Source organism: Polypterus senegalus, chromosome 3 (genome assembly GCF_016835505.1).
Source record: "Polypterus senegalus isolate Bchr_013 chromosome 3, ASM1683550v1, whole genome shotgun sequence".
Classification (NCBI taxonomy): domain Eukaryota; kingdom Metazoa; phylum Chordata; class Cladistia; order Polypteriformes; family Polypteridae; genus Polypterus; species Polypterus senegalus.
Genome location: NC_053156.1, coordinates 38,519,257 through 38,541,170, shown reverse-complemented (window position 1 = coordinate 38,541,170; position 21,914 = coordinate 38,519,257). Strand labels below are relative to the sequence as shown.

The 21,914-nt window shown below is 36.1% G+C and overlaps 2 protein-coding genes across 4 annotated transcripts in view; one reads left to right on the top strand and one right to left on the bottom strand.

The window, feature by feature from the left end:
• The window catches only part of LOC120525037 (eukaryotic translation initiation factor 5A-1), a 38,534-nt gene extending 26,603 nt beyond the window's left edge, over positions 1 to 11,931 (top strand). Inside the window, exons 2-6 of the mRNA XM_039746983.1 lie at positions 987 to 1,167; positions 4,451 to 4,555; positions 4,963 to 5,094; positions 8,573 to 8,644; positions 9,209 to 11,931. Of these exons, the coding sequence (XP_039602917.1) occupies positions 1,000 to 1,167; positions 4,451 to 4,555; positions 4,963 to 5,094; positions 8,573 to 8,635 (468 nt within the window). The 5' untranslated portion in view covers positions 987 to 999 and the 3' untranslated portion in view covers positions 8,636 to 8,644; positions 9,209 to 11,931. The remainder of the gene's footprint in view (positions 1 to 986; positions 1,168 to 4,450; positions 4,556 to 4,962; positions 5,095 to 8,572; positions 8,645 to 9,208) is intronic.
• A 5,915-nt stretch (positions 11,932 to 17,846) lies between these two features.
• gps2 (G protein pathway suppressor 2) overlaps positions 17,847 to 21,914 on the bottom strand; it is a 37,285-nt gene continuing 33,217 nt past the window's right edge. For all 3 annotated transcript variants that reach the window (XM_039746976.1, XM_039746975.1, XM_039746977.1), the window contains 2 exons: positions 20,120 to 20,203; positions 17,847 to 18,857 (listed from right to left, as the gene is read on the bottom strand). In XM_039746976.1, the coding sequence (XP_039602910.1) occupies positions 18,768 to 18,857; positions 20,120 to 20,203 (174 nt within the window). In that variant the 3' untranslated portion in view covers positions 17,847 to 18,767. The remainder of the gene's footprint in view (positions 18,858 to 20,119; positions 20,204 to 21,914) is intronic.

Here is a 21,914-nt window from a genome sequence, read left to right as displayed (position 1 = left end):
CTGTAAACAAATGGGAAGCTTCATTAGTTTTAAACAGTATGCCACCATAAAGGTAGGATCTTGCAAACCATTTATCTTATCCAGGTTAACTATTCAAACATACTAGTAGTAAAAGGTTATAGTGGGGGATAGGGAAATACTTTGTATAGGAATGGTAGGCCCTAAAGAACAAGGCAATAAAAAGGTTATAAAAATCAATCGCAACAAAAGTATAGTCAGACTTCCTAAAAAACCTCTGGTGTGTGGATATGGAGGGTAACTCCATTGATGAAGGAGTAAAGCCTCAAGGAGATTGTTTTAAGTGTGTCTTAATGTTGTAAAATAAACTCTCAAGTTGCAGAAGACACAACTGGCTTCCAACCAGAATATTCCCTTCTTTTTATTATTCTTAATTAATGTCACTAGCTAGAAGTCCCATGGTTTTATGCAGAATGGAAAAAAATGTAAAAATATGATACTAAAGCCTCATTGTAAAGTATTGATGTGTGCTGCTTATTCCTGAAGTTACTATTTAACAATATTTTATCAAAAGAGCATGCGATTTGAACATTGTGCACATTCAGCTGGATAGATGACATGTGTATTATGCGACACGAGTAACATTAGTTTTTTTAAAAAATATTTCTTGTATTGACATTTTTCGCCATTGTTTGCCGTTGTACAACAATTGGTTATAATTGGCTTTTATTATATCATAAACTTGTTTTATGTCAATTTTGCATGAAAACATGAGACAACATTTTTCTTGGTCATCACCACAAACTACATGGGGTAAGTAATACAAAACTATAATTTTTTTTTTTATGTGGAGTATTCCTTTAAGTCATATTTTACACAAATAAGGGTCTGTAGTGCACAGCCTTAACTGTGAACAGTGCTTGTTACAATCTTTATTTTAATCCACAATTGCATTAAACTTAATTTGTGTTTTACACTGAGAATGTGAAAGGAAGAATTTGACTCGTCTTTAATTATTATTCTTGTAGAGTGAGTGACAAGATGGCAGATGCAGACTTGGACTTCCAGACTGGCGATGCAGGTGCTTCTGTCACTTTCCCTGTGCAGTGCTCTGCCCTCCGCAAAAATGGCTTTGTAGTTCTTAAGGGTCGTCCCTGTAAGATTGTTGAGATGTCCACTTCTAAAACTGGCAAGCATGGTCATGCTAAGGTGAGCTGATGTTCAATAAAATATTAGTTTTTATCTTTTTGTAGTCAAAAATCACAAAACCTTATTTGTCATGGCCACCTAGTTTCCTGGAGGTGTGGAGTAAGCTTCAGTAGAAAAATTTGGATTGTGCCAACTCTGTAATTGGAGAATGTAGCTACTTCCAATTTAGGATTAGTCAATGAAGGTGGCAGTGGTTGCAAGGTAAGAAATATAGCCGATCTTCGAATATGAGTGATGACTTGGGGGATTAAAAGGAGAAAGATGTAGTGGAAGGATTAAATAAACAGAAAATGTCACACAAATTTAAATCTGATGCATATTTGCATAATTATCTAGTTCAGGGGTTTCCAGACTATAAACCAAGGAACTCAAAAATGTACCATCTGGTTAATGCTAACTGTTGTCACACAGATTAATTTTGGATATTATTAGTCCTGTTAATCAATGCAAATGCAGAATGCTGATGCATATTTGATCAAATGTCATGTGATATTTCTAGATTGGCGTTCTTAACATTTAACACCTCCAGGAATTGAAATGTTTGAAATACCACAGTACTGTCTTGTAACACAGAGGAACTATACAGAACAGAACAGAGCAGAGCAGAGCAGGCACTTTTCCTTTAATGTGGGGTAGTGATATCCTTCGCATCTTCTACAACTTTGTGATGGTCAGTGTGATTTTTTTTTTAAACACTGTGGTGTGCTAGGTCAGTGACATTACTTCAAGTGATGGCATTTGAATCAACTAACCAATTAAAAGGCCAGGCCGGTTATGGGATGCATTCTGGACTCCCTATAGGTAGTAGTGAAGAAGAAAATTAAAGTAAAACTGAGTGTCATTATGAACAATGCTGCACATCAGCTCTCTGACACACAAACACTGAGGACTTTCAGCCAATGAATTATTCAGCAGAAATGCTATCAGGGCTCTTTTATACCAGTGGCAATACACCTGCATAATGCCTTACTGGGACTGTGACTGCCAAGTTTTCTTTCTTTTAGTCATTCTGGTGTGTGTATATTATTTATTTATTTATTATTTAATGAGCTTCTGTAAAAAGCTAAATTTCCCTCTTTAGGTACTGAACTCTTATTAAGCCCAAGTAAAGGTTATCTTTTTCTAACACCAACCAATTTTGAATTCATGGGTTTTACCAAGTGTTTTTTGTGAGCATGTGTCTTTTAATTTTGCCTATGTATACTAATGATTTTTTTTTTCTTGATTATTTTTATTGTAAGAACAGTGGTGTGGTTTGATATAGAATAAAATCTTTTTTTTTGTTAATTTTTAATTTTCAGAAATTATACAGATACATATAAATTCAGATTAATAACTTGCAAGTTCCATAAAACATCACGTGATGAAAAGAAGACAATAACTTACATTTCCAAGTCAGAGTGAAAGTTCTTTTTCCCAAAAATCCATTGCCCTCGGTGATTGATTACTGCAAAGTTTTGATCCTGGCATGGACTGACTCAGGAAGATGGAAGCGGTTACATTAGAGGCTACGTGAGTAGGGGGAGACTTCACATTGTTGCAGGTGTTAGCCATAGAAGAGGAGAGTGAGGCCAGGAGGAGGTACATAGAAGTGAAGCAACAAAGCAGGAGCAATGGAACACTATAGTGGGAAAATTGAAGTGCAGCATAGCATGGAGACTTGGGCTTTTCTTCTTTGTAACCCACAGCCCCAAAATCCCCGTTTTTTTTTTCTTCTTCTTAACTTGAGTACCACATACATTGATAACTGCTACTTAAGTCTATAACTACACTGCTACAGACCTAGCTGGCAGCAGATAAATGATCACTTTGAGTTATGTTTTTTTTTTTTTTAAACTGTAATACAATTTTGACACTTATACATAAGGTGTCCTGCCAGTGGGACACAGCCTTATTTCCAGGTTGTTTGTGTACGTTGCAGTAAACCCACAAGTCAATCAAAAGCAATACATACCCAGGGTGTCTTCTTTCAATTAAATCATAAATTTCCCTGTTGTCTGCTCTCTTTCATTATTAAAATGCATGATTTGCACACCTATTCCCTGAGGCGAGCAGCATGTCACCACCAAGTGAAGCTGCTTTTATCAAAGATCTCACATATTTCAAGCCATGTACCATTGGAGAGCTTAGTTTGAGTCCATTCAAATGATGGATCATTGTCTAAGATTGATCATTCATATTACTAGTCACAGCTGTGTGTAAAAGACAGGAAATAAATTGTTTCTGTGACAGCTCATCTTTATGCATTGTTGCACACAAAGCTTGAGTCAGAATCTGATCTATTGAGAACAACTTGTTTGAAGAAGATTATTGTGGTCTAATAAAGTCAAGTCAGTCCTCTTGTGCCGCTAACTGCCAAACACGTCAACCCTCTTTGATGTTCGATCTGAGGCTACCTATGTTTAAAGATAATATACTATAGTTAGGTTTAAAAGGAAGAGATTGAAGTACTGAAAAATGAGAATAAAGATTGCAAGGAGCTAATGCCAGGGTGTTGGAAGGGGTGGAGTGTTGGGCAATAAACAAATATTAATGTTGCATTAACAGGGAAAATTCACTCAACCCCAACCGCCTATGAAAAATACAAAAACTTTAAGCAATAGCTAAACCCCTTTATTCTACCCAAACATTCTCTCTGCCCCACCTCACATTTGCCTGTTGTATAGGTAGAAATCCTCCCTAAACATTGTTGCTGGCCCTCTGCTTTGGAAACCCATACGAGGTAGGCTGGGGAAGCATGCATTCCCTCAGAAAAGAAAATCTGCAGAGGTGCCACTAACCACAAAAGAGTTTTCCTTGGTTTCGTTTTCTAGCTCGGTTAGTTTTAGAGGACAAGGATGCAACTGGACACTTACCTTATTGGTCATGATAGCAGGCAGCCTAGAAATCTTTTTTGCTAATCCTTAACCTTGTTAACATTCTGGTAAATTGCATCATCTTTATCAGAAGAGGCCTTGCCTTGAGTTGGCTACTTTTTCTTTCCAGTCTTGCAACTTCAAAATGGGTCCAGCCAAATGGCATTGCTGGATACCTTATTGAGAGACTAGATACGTGTGATATAATCATGTTATTCCTGAGAGGAAAATGTAAGTAAAATGGAGGGAAATGGAAAACATCACAGGATGTACGTAACATACATTCTTTGTGCTATAAATTTTTTCTGTGCTGTTTTAAATTTTTCTTTATCCTGGAAAGATTAAAAAATAAAGGTTTGTAAGTTGTGGGATGTGGAAATGTATCGTGTAAATACCTAAACCTATCCCATAGTCTTTTGCTTTGACAGGTACACCTTGTTGGAATTGATATATTCACTGGAAAAAAATATGAAGATATTTGTCCCTCAACCCATAACATGGATGTACCTAATATCAAGAGAAATGACTATCAGGTAATTCATTTTCTAGTCAAGGTTAAATAAAAAATAGCATATTTTGGTTTTAAATAGCAGATAAAAGTAATGTGTATGACGATTATAATTTATTTTTTAAGTGTTGGCCTTCAATTTAGAAAGACAAAAATATTGAAGCATTCTGATTTTATATTGTTTTACTAAGTGTTGTGTTAATTGCCTCCTAACTTTTTAAAATTTTGTTATTTCAAAATATTTCTTTATTTTAACTTAAATTATATGTGGTTATTAAAGGACATTGTGTAGGTACCACCAGACATTTAGCTATAGGATACTGAAAATGTATCTGTTATTAAGCTCCCATAACCCATGAAGTAATTTGGCTTGCAGTGAAACAATTTATAAATCTAAATACTATACTTGTATTATTGTTTCCTTAATAATAGCTGATTGGCATCCAGGATGGTTACTTGTCTCTACTTCAAGACAGTGGAGAAGTGCGTGAAGATCTTAAGCTGCCTGAGGGGGAACTGGGAAAAGAAATGGAAGGCAAATTTGAAGCTGGAGAAGAGATTTTGGTAACAGTTTTTCCCCCTTACCTGTTTTTATTAAGAAGACTTCTTAACAAAACTTTTATTTTATAACCTTAGGCTTGCTTTTATTTATTTGTTTTTTTTTTTTTTTTGTTTTGTATTTTGCAAAACCAGAAGATTACAGGGGCATTCAGATCAAATATATTATAATAAAATATCAGATGCAACTATTTACTTCAAATGAAATACAATGAAAGCAAAGACAAATACAAATCTTGACTTTTTTTAGTTTCATATGGTTTCAAAACTCATTTAGGAGATACAATAATGTAATTTACTAGAGGGGCACCCCAGTTGTGGCCAGTCTGCCGCTCGCGTTGTGAAGAGGGGGTTGAATGCATCCCAAGGAGACGCGGTTGCTCCTTTAAAATCCCCTCTTAAACGGTGATACAATGGGAAACAAATAGTGTTGTTTTTTTTTGTTTTTTTTAACATCCTCTTTGCTCAATCAGCTGTGGCACTTCAAACATTTAAAAACCTGTACAGCAGCTGTACTATTCTTTGCCTTTTATTTCCAGCCCCTGGCGTGGTTAAGTCTCATCTCGCGGGACGTGAGTTCTTACGGAATAAAAATCTGAAAATCTAACAACATCACATTAAAGTTCAATAAATTCTGAAAAGAATGATAACAAACATATTTATGTAGGTTTTAAAATAAGCCCGATTTAAAGCATGACAAAAAATGTGACAAAGTCAGATAAAATCGTTGCACAAAATTGTTGCACTTTTAGGCTTAGGATTTTATATATAGAGAGTAGATTGATAAACACAAATATTGTAAAAATAGTTTTATATGTAAAGAGAAATACAACTAATTTTCGAAAGGTTATCTGGGACCGAGAAATTTGCAAAATTCATACTGGAGGATCCCAAGTTGTTCCCAGACCATTTGGAAGATACAGTCCTTACAGCAGGCCCTTGGGTGTTCCCTGGGGTCTCCTCTTGGCTGGCCGTGCCCATAAAACCTTTTTCTTATTGCTGTTTCTTCACACTCTGTGTGCTTAAATTAACATTCTAATGAAGCTCACAGGACTATGTTGTCTGCAGAAAGCAGTGAAGCAGGTCTAAGGTCATTGAACTGGACACACTTTTCCTTCCAGGTTGCACCTTGATATCCTGTCCATGAAAATTACAAATGGGATAGGAGACACAGCACAGCTCCTGTGGAGTCCCACACCCACTGAGCACAGTGATGATGTTTTTCCAAGTATATAGACACAGATCACACTGTGATTATTCAGGGACTGAATATCCCTAATTAAGGGCCCTGGAACCCTGTACTTTCCCACAAAACACATGTAGACCAATCAGGTATACTCCCATACTTCCTCAAGGATCCTCATAAGGGTAAAGAGCTGGTTAACTGGTCTATCGTCTGGATGGAATTCACATTGTTCCTTTTAGATCTGAAGTTCCACGGCTGGGTGGAGTCTCCTTTCCAGTATGCTGGCATAAGTTTGCCAGGATGACTGAGGAGCGTGATTCCTTATACTTGGAGTACACCTTCTGGTTATTTTTTTTAAAAATTGGAACCAGTCTGCCACTCCTGGGGTACTGATCCTGATGATTATGCAACATTGAAATATGTGTCATCCATATCAGCCCAACTACTGCATATCCAGAACCTTCAGCATTTCTGGGCAGATATCATCTACTCAGACCCCCCCTCGGGCCTTCACACTGTGGAGTTGCTTAACCACCTTAGTTTCTGGCTCTGCCTCCTCCACAGAGGGAGTATCCATTGCGTTCAGGAGCTCCTCAAAGTGTTCCTTCCACTGGCAGACCACATCCTCAATCTGGGTCAGCATTTCTCCACCTTTGCTGAGAACAGTCTTGGTGAAGTCCCACTTTACCCGTCTGAGTTACTGTACAATTTGCCAGAATCTTTTTGAGCGTGATTAATAGTCACTTTTGATGGTCTCTTCAAACTCCTCCCTCACCCGGGGTCTTGCTTCCCTGACCACCAAGTCTTCACCCGTTTTGGCCTGTTGGTAGCCCTCTGCTGCTTTGGGACTCTCCTGTGCTAACCATACACAAAAGGCCTTCTTCTTCAGCCTAATGACATCCCTCAACTCTGATGCCCACCATTGTGTCCTTGGGTTGTCATCTCAAGAGGCACGTATGGCTCTTGCGTTACAGCTCTTGGCAGCTGCTTCCAGAATATAGGGATTGAACAAAGTTCATTTGAATTATGTCCCCCATAATGCAGAAAAACCTCCTTTGGATGTCAGAGTTGAAAGTGTTACTGACTGGGACCTCCCTCAGATGTTCCTAGTCTACCCTCACTACTCATTTGAACTTTCCAGGTCAGTTCAGGAGCATCCCCTGCTGTCTGTCCAAACTTGCCACCTGGTGATGATCAATTGACACCTCTGCTCCTCTCTTCACATGTGTCGAGAAAATACGGCCACAAATCTGGTTATAAAATTGATCATGGATCTTTGGCCTTGGGGGTTCTGGTAAACCTATGCACCAACTAATGTTTGAACATGGTGTTTGTTATGGACAACCCATGCCTAGCGCATAATTCTAAAAACAAAACATTTCTTGGGCTCTAAATAGGCATGCTGTTCTTCCCAATCACTTCTCTCCAGGTGTCTTTGATGTAATCCGTGTGGGTGTTGAAGTTGCCGAGCAGAACGATTGCATCCCCAGCTTGGGACCCTTTCCCAGACCTGTGATAGGTGGCCATCTGTGGGCATCCCCCTAAGGTTCAGCTCCAGGTGGGGGCCCTGGTAACCCCAAACTGGGTGGGGTACTCTTTTTATATTTGTAGTCCTGCTTAATTGGGGGCTGTGAATCACTGTTTGCATGACCCTTTACCTGGGACCAGTTTGCCTTGAGAAACCCTGCCAGAAGCTTCTGCTCTGGACAACATAGCTTCCAGAGTAACAGGAGCACACAAACCACTCCACAATGATAAAGTGGTTATTCTCTATCATCTGATAGAGAAACTGAGATTGTAATGTTTGTTGCATGCTTAAGGTATTTGGATTTTAGATATTTGAAATCAAGATGTATATGAAAGAAAACCAAGCTATTTTAATGCTGAAAAAATCATGACCATTGCATAGAATTTGGACGTGATAAAATTAATAATTTACAGCATCTTAAAGGAAAAATGATGTCGCCTTGGCAGCTAAGTGTATTGGTTTAAAATAAATATATTAAAATTTACAAACAGGAAGTAAAAGAATACAGTTGCATAAAATGAGAAGAAACTGGAATCTTTTACTTAACAACATTTTTGATTGTTGTCTTGTGTACGTAGTATATTGAAATTCTTATTTACTGTCTCCTTCTATTGACGGTAATTTTCTTTGAAAGTCTGAGCTGTAGTATTAGCTGGGGACTTTTTTTTTTTACTAAAGATGTCATATTTGTCTAAGTTGATGCAATTCTGTAATTTTATTTTTGAAATGAAAATAGCAGGATAATAGTTTGACTGATGTATGCATTTCAGATCACTGTTCTCTCTGCTATGAATGAAGAAGCAGCCGTTGCAATCAAGGCTATGGCAAAATAAATCTTGCAGGTAAGTCTAAAGATGTAAGTGGTGTCTGCTAGGGTAATAAAGGGAAATGCAGAATAAACAAAAAATATAGCAGGCAAAGTAATGGTATATATAGACAATTTATTTTGTTGTCTGTTCAGAAAAGAGAGGGACTTATTTAACATACACTAATCAAATAGGAGGAAATGATTAATTTATTTGGAATAAAATGTGAAATGTTTACAATAATGCACTCCTTCTTAATTGACATGAATGCAGTCTAATCTGATTTTATAGACTAATAAAATCAGACTAGATTAAACAACACAAATATTCTAGTGCATGGAGAGTTTTGAAAACAGTTCCATGTAATTTAACTTTTTAGCTTACAAAGCCAAGCATTTCTTCATGCTGCACAGTAGAACTTGTTTTACAAGAAAATAAGACATTTTCTTTATAGAGATAAACATATGACAAGGCTTTCACAGCTGTTTCAAATCTGAATTTTCATTCTTTTATCTGTTTCATTCTCTTTTTTACCTATCTTTCTTTTTCATCTCTTTCTTTTTCTGTCTTGATCCTGCTGTTCAACTCTTCCCCTGTAAGGGATCGACCAAGAAATGAGTGGACCTGAATGAGAAGACAATACTCTAAAGCAGCAATCTCTCATTCTTTGTTAGTCCTGCACATGTGCACCTTTTGGGTGACAAAATTATATAACAAACACTTGCACACCAAGGAAGTGCAAATACTTTATCTTATTCATTTGCAACAAATTGAAGAATCAATGGGAAGAATTGGCCGAGAAAAATGGAAACCACCATGTTGGCTGCAGCAATGTCTATGTTTAGCAATCTTTGCAGAACACTGCTGAAGCCATAATGGTGAAAATATTTGCTAGAGTTTTCTTTCAGATGCAGCTTTTAATATCTAACAATTTCCGCTGCTTTATTAATTGTTTAAATACAAAAGAGTGAAGATTCTGGCTGCTAAAAGAAGAATTAAAACATCAGGACTCTGAATTTGGTTAACCCAGTATAGCAAGAAGTTATAAAAGTAGCATTACTTTTAATGCAGTTTTGTTTCCTTTATTTTTAAAGCAGCTAGTGCAGGGTGATCTATTTTTTTAAAAGATCAATCTATATTATTCAGGTCTTTTGCTTAGATTAAGGGGAAGAATAAAGATTTCATTGACTGCCATGGACTACTGAGACCAGACATTAAAGCTTTTAAACATCACCCCTTATTTATTGAAATAAAAGAAGATTAAAGTCATTGGTATATGACTGACACTTTGGCCTAACATTACCTTTAACGTAATCAGGATGTTTCATAGAGAGCTGATCAGCCACACAGACCTCCTTCCTTTCCTCTCTCCAATTATGGAACAACTGATGGTACCTGTACATCATTTAGCCAAGATAGATTACACTGATTTTTATTTATTTTTTTCCAGACTGTTTCAAGCTGAATTCTCACTTTATCTTCCTGGCACATACCCATTCTGAAAGTTTAGAGTTTAACAACAGTGTCTCACTCTCGGCTTAATCTGACTTTCAGTGTTTACATTAGTCACTGGTAGTAGCTTTTGTAAGAGACTTGAATGCTTTGTGCTCACTGTATGCAAGTATTGATAATGATAAAAGAGAGCATACCAAGCTGAAATATTATACGTATATATACAGTATATGTGTGTATGTAGTAAAATAGCCATCAATCAGTAACCTCATACAATAAAAAATATTCAGAAAAATTGTGATGACCATTGTATTTTTACATGTAGTGCATCATGCATGTTCCTTCTCGAGAGTTGCATTAGGCTTATGTGTATTCTATATATCATCTGAGTAATATATTCTTGTGATCAACAGTTTTAAAGATTTAAAGTCTGTTTACACAGTAAAGCACTGCCGGACATCAAAAATTCACATTGCATTAAAAACAAATTCCTCCATATATTTTGACACTAACTGTGCTCCGATATATAGCCCAAATTGAGTATGTGGGCTGTGGATGGAGTTGGGCTCTTGCATACTCCACACATGTGCCTCACGATACATAATATCACAGATCACTTTCTCTAAAACAAGCAGGAATATATAATTGTAGGTTACAGCCCTGTAATAGTCTTTTGAGTCTACAATATGTCTCCACTAAGTCAGATCTGACCCAAATGCTTAGAAGTCGCTGTTAATAAAAGGCTAACTTCTATTTTGCATTGAAAGATTTCGGTACTTCTCATCTAAGCATATTTGATTTTATTTGATTGGTCAGCCAAGTGTATCTGTACATAAAACATGCACAGAAGAACAGTGCAAGCAGGTGTCTGAGCATAATATGAATTATCCAGGATAATATAAAGCACTGGGCTGATAACATCAGCTTCTGATACTAAAACAAAGGTGCCTAGTGTATGCACTAATGTACAACTGCTAGGCCTTTTGGAAATTATGCAAGACTTGTTAATTAAAAAATTATCAATAGCTCCAATGGTTTTACTGAAAGCAAAATGTTTTCTGGAGATGTGTTCTTCTTTTGGTATTCTCATGTTTAATCTGGGATTGAATTAAACTACCTTGGAAATGGACATAGAGGGAGGGCCCAGTCCTTTCACATCAAGGGCGGTGTTGCACATTACAGGTGCAAGACATGGCTAGTAAGACTTAAATATCAGAAAAACCAGGGGCATTACAGGGGGTACCGGAAATAACTAAGCATATACAGGCATCTGTAATCTTGTCAGGATTTTAGCAAACCCTGGAATTCACTAAACTAGTGATTTCAGAAATATATTTAATTTCAATAACTGGTCTTATTTATGCAATGCTCTTAAATGGTGCTTTTCACATTTTTAAATATTACTAAGGTACTATACCCGCAAGTGTTTTATCGTCACACCTTATAGGAAACTGTATATTTTTCACTATCTGTAACAATTTTTTTTAGCTAATAGGTGATGTGCCATGCCACTCAGTAATCTGAAGGACTGCTTTTCCAGTAAACCTGAAAATTTTCTCTTAATATACAACTCTTAATTTAACATGAAATGAATAATTAAATTTATACTTGATTAGGCCTTTATGAAACACCCTGTATGATCAGCAAGACAAACAGCTATTAATATTTTTACATGGAAGAAGCCAATCAATATAGTGTACATTAAATTGGTTGTTTTGTTTAAGGGTCTACATTTCAATTTTGGTTTGGGGGTGGGGGTTATGAGCAGCGTACAATGTGTAAGTTGATGAAAACTTTCTACTTTTGTTTGACAAAATGACCTGTACTTCTGAATCCCCAGACCTTAATAAAAAATCTCTATGGAGACATTACTTCTTATGGCATTCTTTTATTTATTTATTTATTTATTTTTATAAACCATGACATGCATCTTGTGCCATTATTGATAAACGCCAAGGGTAAGATTATCCTTCAATATTGTGACACTGAAGATATTAAAAGCACGTTATGTGAGCTAAATTCAAACTAAGGAGGTTGGTCCACATTTAAAAATGTTAATAATGAGAAAGTTAATGATCAGATGCATTGTATATAATGGCTTTCATAGAAAGCAAGATTACACAGGGTTTAGAAAATGATTGACTAAATTGCATGCAGCTTTACATAATTTAAATGGTTTGTATGTATTATAATAGAGCTCCCAATATGAAAAATGCACAATAGAAAAAATAAATTTGTATCCTCGTCCTGTCATGTGTGAATTTCTATGTATTCTTGCTTCTTTTTCAGTTTACTTTTTATATATCATACTTTTAAATTTTGTAGGTCAAAGGTGTTGTATAGGTTTTATGAACATAATTAAACAAACAACAAGGTAACATTTAGAACACATTATTGCATATTGTGGGATGTATACCTACACACACTTAATACCATACATAATTGTTATACAAGATTCTTAATAGACACAGAAGGGATACTGTACATGAATGAAACTGGTTTCTTGGTCATTAAAGAGCTATATGAGCAGTCTCACCAGCTGTCCTGTCAAGAGTATGCTGTGCTGAAATATTGAGTCTTCAGCCTTCATTTAAACTTTGGGGACACTAATCGTTAGACGTATTATAGAAACACTACAGAAGGCTGTGTCCAACAATTTAAATTCTGTGTTTAATTAGTGCCCAGCTCTGAAAATACAATCGTACTTAAAACATGTAAACAACATTTTTCCTCTGATATCAGTATGCCAGACAACCGAGATTCTCTGATGCCATCTTTTTGCAGTTCTAAAAACTTAATGTTATTGTAATGTCAATGTCATTTACTAAAATATTCTTAAAGTTGTGCTGCTTTCTTCTCCCTTTGTCAGATGTTATATTTTTCATGTCTTTTTGATTGTTGTGTTCACAGTGTTAATATTATTTTTATTGTTTTTGCTACCATTTTTTGTTTAGTTTGCCTTTTGTTGCATCACGTGGTTTCTGGAAGTGGGGTTGACTGTCTCAGCACCTTGTGTCGTATATAAAATATGGTGGTGACAATTATTGTGTCCTAGGTTTATGAATTTAAAAAAAAAAAAAAAAAATATCTTTGATTGCAAATCATTGTGTGTGTATTTTGACCTTTGACCATTTAGATTGGCCTTTTGTTTTGTGCTATTCCATGTCTGTCCTGGCAGAATTCATTAAAAGACATATTCATATCATTTTTGATAACTTGTCTCTCCTCTATTGAATTTCAATCGGCCACAACTACATACTGAATTATATCTGATTAATGTGACTTTCTTAATTTACCTGTAAAATACCTTATGGTGGTGTGCTTTATGAAAGATGTTGTATAAAATACATTTATACATTAAAAATCAACAGAGAAAAAACAATTCTTCAGATTATCACTTTCATTATTCATTTTCTGTAAGCGGGTATTTGACATTCTCATGTTGTGCAACTATTTTTTAAATAATTTATTGGGCAGCAGTAGAAACTTTTGCACCATTGTCCTGTTAGTCAGTCAATCTGTGTATTATATTGTGGCATTAAAGCTAGCTTTACTTTATAGACTTCATTGGGTCCTTGAGCAAGGCCCTTAACCTGCAATTGCTCTGTCCTGGGTATGGCATTAAGCTGCATCTAGCCCTGCATTTAGGCCCTTCACCCTGCAGGGAAAACCTGGGGGTTGGTGGCAGAATTGGCACTCCAGCCACCATCATAAAACTCACATTGGTTCCATTCCATCTGAACTAGTGTGGTGCTGAGGTGTCACCCATTGCTTGGCTGCACTCTGGGCCTAATCTGGGATCCTGAGTTGGTTTGTCATGTGCATTATCAGCGTGTGCTCCTAACCTCTCTCTTATTAGGTTTACTTTGTAAAACTGTGAATGTGTACTCTGGAGTCCTTGCTCAAACAGTAGCAGAGTTTCAAGGATGGTGTCTGACAAACAGTGCTGACAGGTGACCAGAGGGATAATGTTGTAGTGCTTTGTTTATTTCAAGGCACTGGTGTTGATATTTTGTACAATAATTTGCAATAACCTTTTAATAATTTAAATAACATTTTTCAATTTCACATGGCTGTGAAATTTAGATTGAACTGTTGAATGTGGAGGGTCTGTGGCTAATTGTAGATTGCATTTCCTTATACAAATATTTCAAAGAAGCACCAAATCAAGACTGAAAACCTGTGCTGAACTCTTGCACTAAAATTGCTGACTGCACTGAACTCTTGGACTGTATCTACATATGTTAAGACAGTGAATCAATGTGGCACTTTGCCCATACTGTAAATAATAATGTCAGAGAAATACAGAATCAGTATAATCTTTTGGTAATGCAGCTGTGAGGTTGCTCTTGGTTTAAAAGAAATACTTATGCTACAGTGATTAAACATGTACTAAGTGTCACAGTGCCATCTTTTATACATTTCTGAATAAGTTGCTTGCATTAATGTTTTTTACGCATTAATATCACCACATTTACCTGCTTTAATTTCAACTGAAAACTGAGCTGCAGTGGCTGAGGTTTGTGCAAGATGCTGTGGAGCCACATATTTGAGCCTAGGAAGAGGTGGAGCATATAACTCGAATTTGCCAAGCATTCTAGTAAAGGGGATGGTACTTTCCTTGTATGGAGATGCATGAATAAATAATATTATTAGCAAGCTGAAATACACATTTAACATTGTACCTTCTTTATACGGTAAGGCTGTCAGTCAGCCCTGTCTCGTGTCCTGCAGCAAGGTGCACTTGCTTCAGTGCACACAACTACCAGTGCGTACATTTTGCCATCAGCACTGGCTGTTGAACAAGTAAAAAAAAATGTATACTGTACTGTATATAAAAAAATATACTGCTCAAAGTAAAGCTGAAATAGTAAAATTGTATTCACATATAAGGTTTCTAAATTTTAAGACCGTTTTCAAATTTGCCAATGTTTTTCAATAGGAGATTTTGAGATTTCAAAAGTGTACACTGTGCTGCATTTAAAAATATTGTAAAATTGACTGGGCCCAAGAAATTTTCTTGACAAGGAAGTGTGCCAAATTTTTAATAAAATCAGTCCACTGGTTAAGATGACAGACAGGGCTGTTGAAATAGGTGCTTTTGACATTATGTGTTATTGCACATAAAATTAAAAAAAGTAAGAATATAATCATTAATTTATAAAAAAAACAGTAAAGCATAAAAGAACTCTCTACTTAAGATCAGTCTTGTGATTTGTACTTTTTCTAAGTGCATTTCTGTAGAATTAAATAAGCTGGGGGGTGTTGGGTAACACCCGTTTACATGCTCACTTCGAGATGTATAAAAACTAAACTTGTGTAAAGCCTCACCATTCTCACACCAGCCTTACCCTGTGCGTATGCAGATTCCACTTGGTTTTACAAACTGGCGGCACCCAGTGTCAAAGCAGTACTATTGTTCCTGTGTTTTTTCCCATTCTTTTTTTTTTTAGATTTGCATCCCTGACGTGACTTTTTCAAACACACTTAAATTAACCGAATATCGTTTATAATTTTAAGGCATCTGATTGTAATTGACCTGTATCAATATAACGGTCCACGGAATGGCCAAACTATTCCAAATACCATAGCTGCTTTAGTGTTTGTACTCTCAGTGCACCACTCAGAGCATTTTAACCTATTGTATCTGTGTGGAATCACAGCTGTACAGCAGCTGATCGGAAAGCTCTACAGTGGGTTGTGTCGAGAGTGCAGAGGATTATAGGGATGCAGCATCTACCCTGGAGAACATTTATAGCACACCCTGCCTCAGCCATGCGCAATCTACAGTATTTAAACTTCTCCATATCAGCAAACACTTCAGAAGTTTTCCTGTAGGGACCTCGAAGTTCACAGTTTCATCCCAAGAGCTATAAACACTCTCAATCAGTCCATAAAGTGCTCCTGGTAGAACTGTTTACACTTATAATTACAATTACCTCACGGTAAACTTGCACTACAGTTGTAATACTGCAGAACCTGAGCCACTTTATGAACCATTTGTAGTATCTGTACATGAATATTGAATATTGCAAATATGCTTTCATATTATATATACATATACATTTATTATATATATACTTTTTTTGGTATTTTATTTTTTTATAGGAAAATAAGTTTATGGAGGAATCTCAATGTAGCATACAATAACAAAGGAATTCAATTCAATAGGACAGTGCGTATTTACAGATGATAATGACTAGCTTCTAAGTCGATTTAGATTTCCAAGATCATCTTGGAGCTCTTGATATAATTTTTAAGATGAAATGCATTAAAGTATGTATATTACATTATACAGATAAATTTTTAACTTCATTTAAATAATGTATACTGTTAATAAATGTGTGGGCACAGTGGTAGTGATGAGCTGGCGCCCCATCCAGGGATTGGTTCTGCCTTGCATTGTATGCTTGCTGGGACTGGATGGATAGAATAATTAAACAGGTACTATGAAGATATTTCACTGGTCCTTAAAAATTTTTAAGAATCTGCATTCTAAGCCTACAGATGGTCTGACATTTATTAAAGAGCTTCTTGTGTGGCGATTGGTTACATGGAGAAAGAAAAACAAGGACAGGAATTGTGGGTTGGTATGTGTGAAAGAGACAGTAGTGCTGCATTAAATAATTTCATCAAGGGTTGTGCACATCTCAGCAAGCATCTTGCAGGTGGCAGGAATGATCTCTGGACGGGGAAACAGCTCATCGCTACCACTGTGCCGTGCCCCCATGTTTAATACATGCTTTAATTCTTTTCTTCATGAAAAGTGATAATCAAGTATACATATTAATATTTAAATTGATTAGACAGCTGTAATATCATGAATGTAATGTATTGTGTGTTCTGTCAGCGTAAGAGAAGGCCAGTTTAAGAAGCAAGTAGTTATTCAAACACAGAAGAACACATACAATATGCAGCATTTAATGTGCTACTTTAGTTACGACGGGATCTGAGAAACTCTAGTCAATTTAACATTAAATGTAAGATTAAGTTTACAACGTTCTACTTTAATGACAAATTAAAGTGGACATTTCAACCTTTTTTCCACTTTTTCCCAATTTTTTTCTTTTCTCTGTACTCTGTGCTTCCGTAAGATACTCAGACGGTGGGCTACAACTCGCCTTTTCACTGCATTGTTGATATCTTAACACTTCTTTTTTATTTTGGGCACTGTACGACTTTCTTAACTTGAACCTTTTAGTGTCTCTGCCAATCTGTATCACTCAATCAACTTCCTTTTGTTGTTCATACCATCGCTTTAGCCAACAAATAGTATGTTTTCTTTGCCTTCACTTCGCATTTGTTGAAATTTTTTTAATGTGCTTTTGCCATTATCTTTTAAACAAACACTGACTGGGGAAGGGGATATTTATATTGATTTGCACATTAAAATATGCAAAATTCTGGGAGGAGTCGGGGTGGGGTGGCAGGCGTGTGCACGTGCATTACTTTTCCTGCTGACCGGGATTTATGGAGCTGGAGTGTGTGAAAGTCGGCTTATGCACGGTTTTGTGCATCCGATTTTTTTTTTTTTTGTGCGTATGCACATTTCCACTTTTGTCCATACACTATGCATTATGCATGATGCCCCTGGTCATCACTATTACACACGAAAACGCTTAGTGACACTTAGCATGCTAGATATCTATAGGACTCTGAAGAAAATACTACATACAAACCATGCTTTACACAGTACACAGCGTCTATTAATGAAATTTAAAAAAAAAAATCTAACCAGGTAAAATTAGTGACGATGGCAAATACATAAGAAACAGTTATGCAACCATTGAATTGTAATAGAATTTTATTTTTGCATAGAGCGCTTCACATTACATGGCTTAGATTACTTAAAAGACAATAAAAATGTACAAGTGTATACATATCCTGAATACTTGGTGGTAAACCACAACAGGAAAACATAGAAATGGGGTATCTTGAAGGAAAACAAACCCCTGCCAGTTTCAAGCCTGTGGAGGTTATGTGAAAGAATGACTGGAGTGGGTCCAAGGTAAGAATCAAAGTATAACAATGTCTCATTTGAAGGTATATCCCATAGTAACACAGTATAGCAAAAAGGAGAGTGAAAACGGTTGCTTTGTTATAGGTTTCTCCTAGAGCTTGTTAGAGACAAGGATTTTTTCCCCCTTTTTTGAGTGGATATATTTAAAATTGTTTTGCCAAGTGAAACTTGATAATAAAATAATGTAATTAAAATAACACCACAAAGATGTTTTTCCTTTTCAATGCTACCATGTAAAGACTTGCAGCAGCAATGCTGATTTTTACTAGGTGACAAAGAAAGAAAGATTAACATTTATTAACCCACCCCCACCAAATAAGATTTTTAACAGGATGTATTATGAAAGACTGACTATTTTAAAACAGAATTTTGAGGAATATTTTGTGACAGGAACAGTTTCTTGTAAACCGGGATTCCTTGTACACATCTTGAAAAACTATTCCTTATACTTAAATCTGTGTGTTAAAATTTAAACAAAATAAAAGCATTTTAGGAGTACCATGGTACTTTATCAGCAACAAATCTCACTTCTCTGAGGAAATAGGATGAAATACAACACAAAGATTAAAGCAGGATATGGGCTAGTATATTTTGTTACTGATGTGATTATGAAGCACTCTGAACTAAAAGCACTCAAACAAACTCATGCACAGTCCCAAGTTATCCATGGTCATCCTTTTGCAGTGGTTACTTGCTGTGATAAAAACGTTGTCCTGTCTGAGTGTGAGTCAAGTAGGCATGGCGTGGGGCAGACTGAGATGAGCTCTGAAAGGTAGCCTAAATAAAGTAGAGATACCATTAGATTTATTTCTGTTACATTATAGTGCAGTGCAGAATGCAGTGTCATTTCTTTATTGAATAAGGAAATTGCTGTTTCCCACATGTTATATATAGGAATTCCTAATCTGTATGTTTTATACATAGTACACTGTATATTCTTTTGGTTTCAGTTATTTAGTTCAGAATATCCCAGAATATTAATGTTTGTTTTTTTTTATTAAATCAGTACGGTTATAAAGATAGCTTGATTTACAGTTTAATTTAAAAAAAAATGTTGTGAGGATTTGATACTTCATGACCTTCCCAGAGCTGTAACAATTATTCTTAAGATTTTTGCTTTTTATTATAATATACTCATTTCTACAAAGTTGCACTCAAAAGTAGCAGTACTGGAAAACAGGTGTGACTGTAAACATGACCAGGAATGCAAATGATGAAATCAGCATTGCCGTAACCAGGTGAATACCATAAAGGACTAAATTGTGAATCCTTTATGGATGCCTGTACTGCTAAAACTGTACACCAAGAATGATGCTCAGCTGATTTAATCTGAGAGCAGCAAATATTTAATTTTTGTAAGGATGGTCATATTGTGGCATACTGTATATTGACCACAGAAATGTGACTGTCTAAAGATACTGGTGAAGAGTCTAAACAAAGCCTTTTAAGACCCGTGGCAATGTTGTACCACAGAATGGCCAGTAAATAATGAAACAGAATTTATTCCAGATGCCACACTATAGATCGCTTTTCCCCCTCTTTTTCTTATTAAGGAACCAATCATGATGACAGAATAGGGGGATGCTACATCATGCCTGTACTTGATGCCCTCCTTCAGGCCAGTTTTTATTTTAATTACAAGCCATGATTATGTGCAATTTATCCTAATTTGTTGCATATTAAAATTTATTGATTAACTTTTTATATAAATATGACTCTGAAATTATCTTTTTCCTTTATGTAATCTTGGATTCTGGCCTTTTTCCACATTACATAAATGATGCTTGCAACCTTGACAACTTAAATCAACAGGTGGCAGCACTTCCTGGATTTTCCATTTGAATGGGATATAAGAATTTTATCTTTTGCTCACAAGGGATGCTTATAAAACTATAATTGTGCAGTTATATCTTGAAACAAAACAATATCACATAAGTTTATTTTCTGTTTATTTAAAGGTTTGATTCTTTACAATAATGCTGCTGATACCTGTGTTAAAAATGTTCTTAGCTAATAAGTCTGTAAGATATAATACTCACGCCATGGGAAGGCTGTGGGGTTGTTCCATGAGTGAAACTTCCTGGAGAGGCAGGCCTGGGTGGATGAGCATATGGCAAACCAGTCTGTTCAAAAAGAAACAAAAGCAAACATTAAGACTGAGCTTGGTCTGTTATTCATCACTTGGAGACACAACTAAATGTGTAATATCCATAGCAGCTTAGAGATTTTGCAACAAAGAAAAGGTTAAAGTTCAACTTAAGAAAATTATTAATTACAATATACATATTATGGGGGAAAAAAACTTTTGCAAGCATGAAACCAGTTTTTAGAAAAGAATTTGTCTCCAACTTTCTGCTGGCACTTGCTCATATGTTTAGTATATGACTTCTTACTGGATACATTTACAGCAGTGAACCTCTTGATTGAGGTTCATCAGTAGCTTTTCAGGCATGCTACCCCAGTTTCTTTATCTTAAGAATTCAAATTTCTGGATTAGTCCAGTAATGGTCTTTTAAACTGGATGATTCAAAGTAAAGGGCAAACACAACAGGGAAGAAGTGGGATCAAGGATGGGGTTAAATGACATCTGAACACTTGTTTTTATATACTGTATCTATACATCAAGACTATTTATAAAAAAGAATTATGATTGCTAAGTCTTGACTGATTGCTGTTTAGATAATATAAAGTGGTTCATATATATCCACTGATAAAAACAGGACTCCCACTGCATAGATGTTTCTGCCTTTTTAAACTGTGTGTGAAACCAAAATAGATTAGATTTTAAAGTATGTAAGAGTTTGCAGAAAGAAAGGGAGGATGGCTTTGTTTACAGCCATGTTTATTACAGGCCCACAGATTTACAGTTAAAGGTTCATAAATATTTGGACAGAGACAAAGTTTTTCTCATTTTGGTTCTCTACATTATCACAATGAATTTTAAATGAAACAACTCAGATGCAGTTGAAGTGCAGACTTTCAGCTTTAATTCAGTGGGTTGAACAAAAAGATTGCATAAAAATGTGAGGCAACTAAAGTATTTTTAACACAATCCTTTATTTCAGGGCTCAAAAGTAATTGGACAAATTAAATAACTGGAAATAAAATGTTCATTTCTAATACTTGATTGAAAATCCTTTGCTGGCAATGACAGCCTGAAGTCTTGAACTCATGGACATCACCAGATGCTGGGTTTCCTCCTTTTTAATGCTCTGCCAGGCCTTTACTGCAGTGGCTTTCAGTTGTTGTTTGTTTGTGGGCCTTTCTGTCTGAAGTTTAGTCTTCAACAAGTGAAATGCATGCTCAATTGGGTTAAGATCAGGTGACTGACTTGGCCATTCAAGAATTTTCCACTTCTTTACTTTAATAAACTCCTGGGTTGCTTTGGCTTTATGTTTTGGGTCATTGTCCGTCCATCTGTATCATAAAACACCGCCCAATCAATTTGACTGCATTTAGCTGGACTTGAGCAGACACTATGTCTCTGAACACCTCAGAATTCATTCGGCTGCTTCTGTCCTGTGTCACATCATCAATAAACACTAGTGTCCCAGTGCCACTGGCAGCCATGGACGCCCAAGCCATCACACTGCCTCCACCGTGTTTTACAGATGATGTGGTATGCTTTAGATAATGAGCTGTTCCACGCCTTCTCCATATTTTTTTCTTGCCATCATTCTGGTAGTGGTTGATCTTGGTTTCATCTGTCCAAAGAATGTTTTTCCAGAACTGCTGGCTTTTTTAGATGTTCTTTAGCAAAGTCCAATCTAGCCTTTCTATTCTTGAGGCTTATGAGTGGCTTGCACCTTGCAGTGCACCCTCTGTATTTACTTT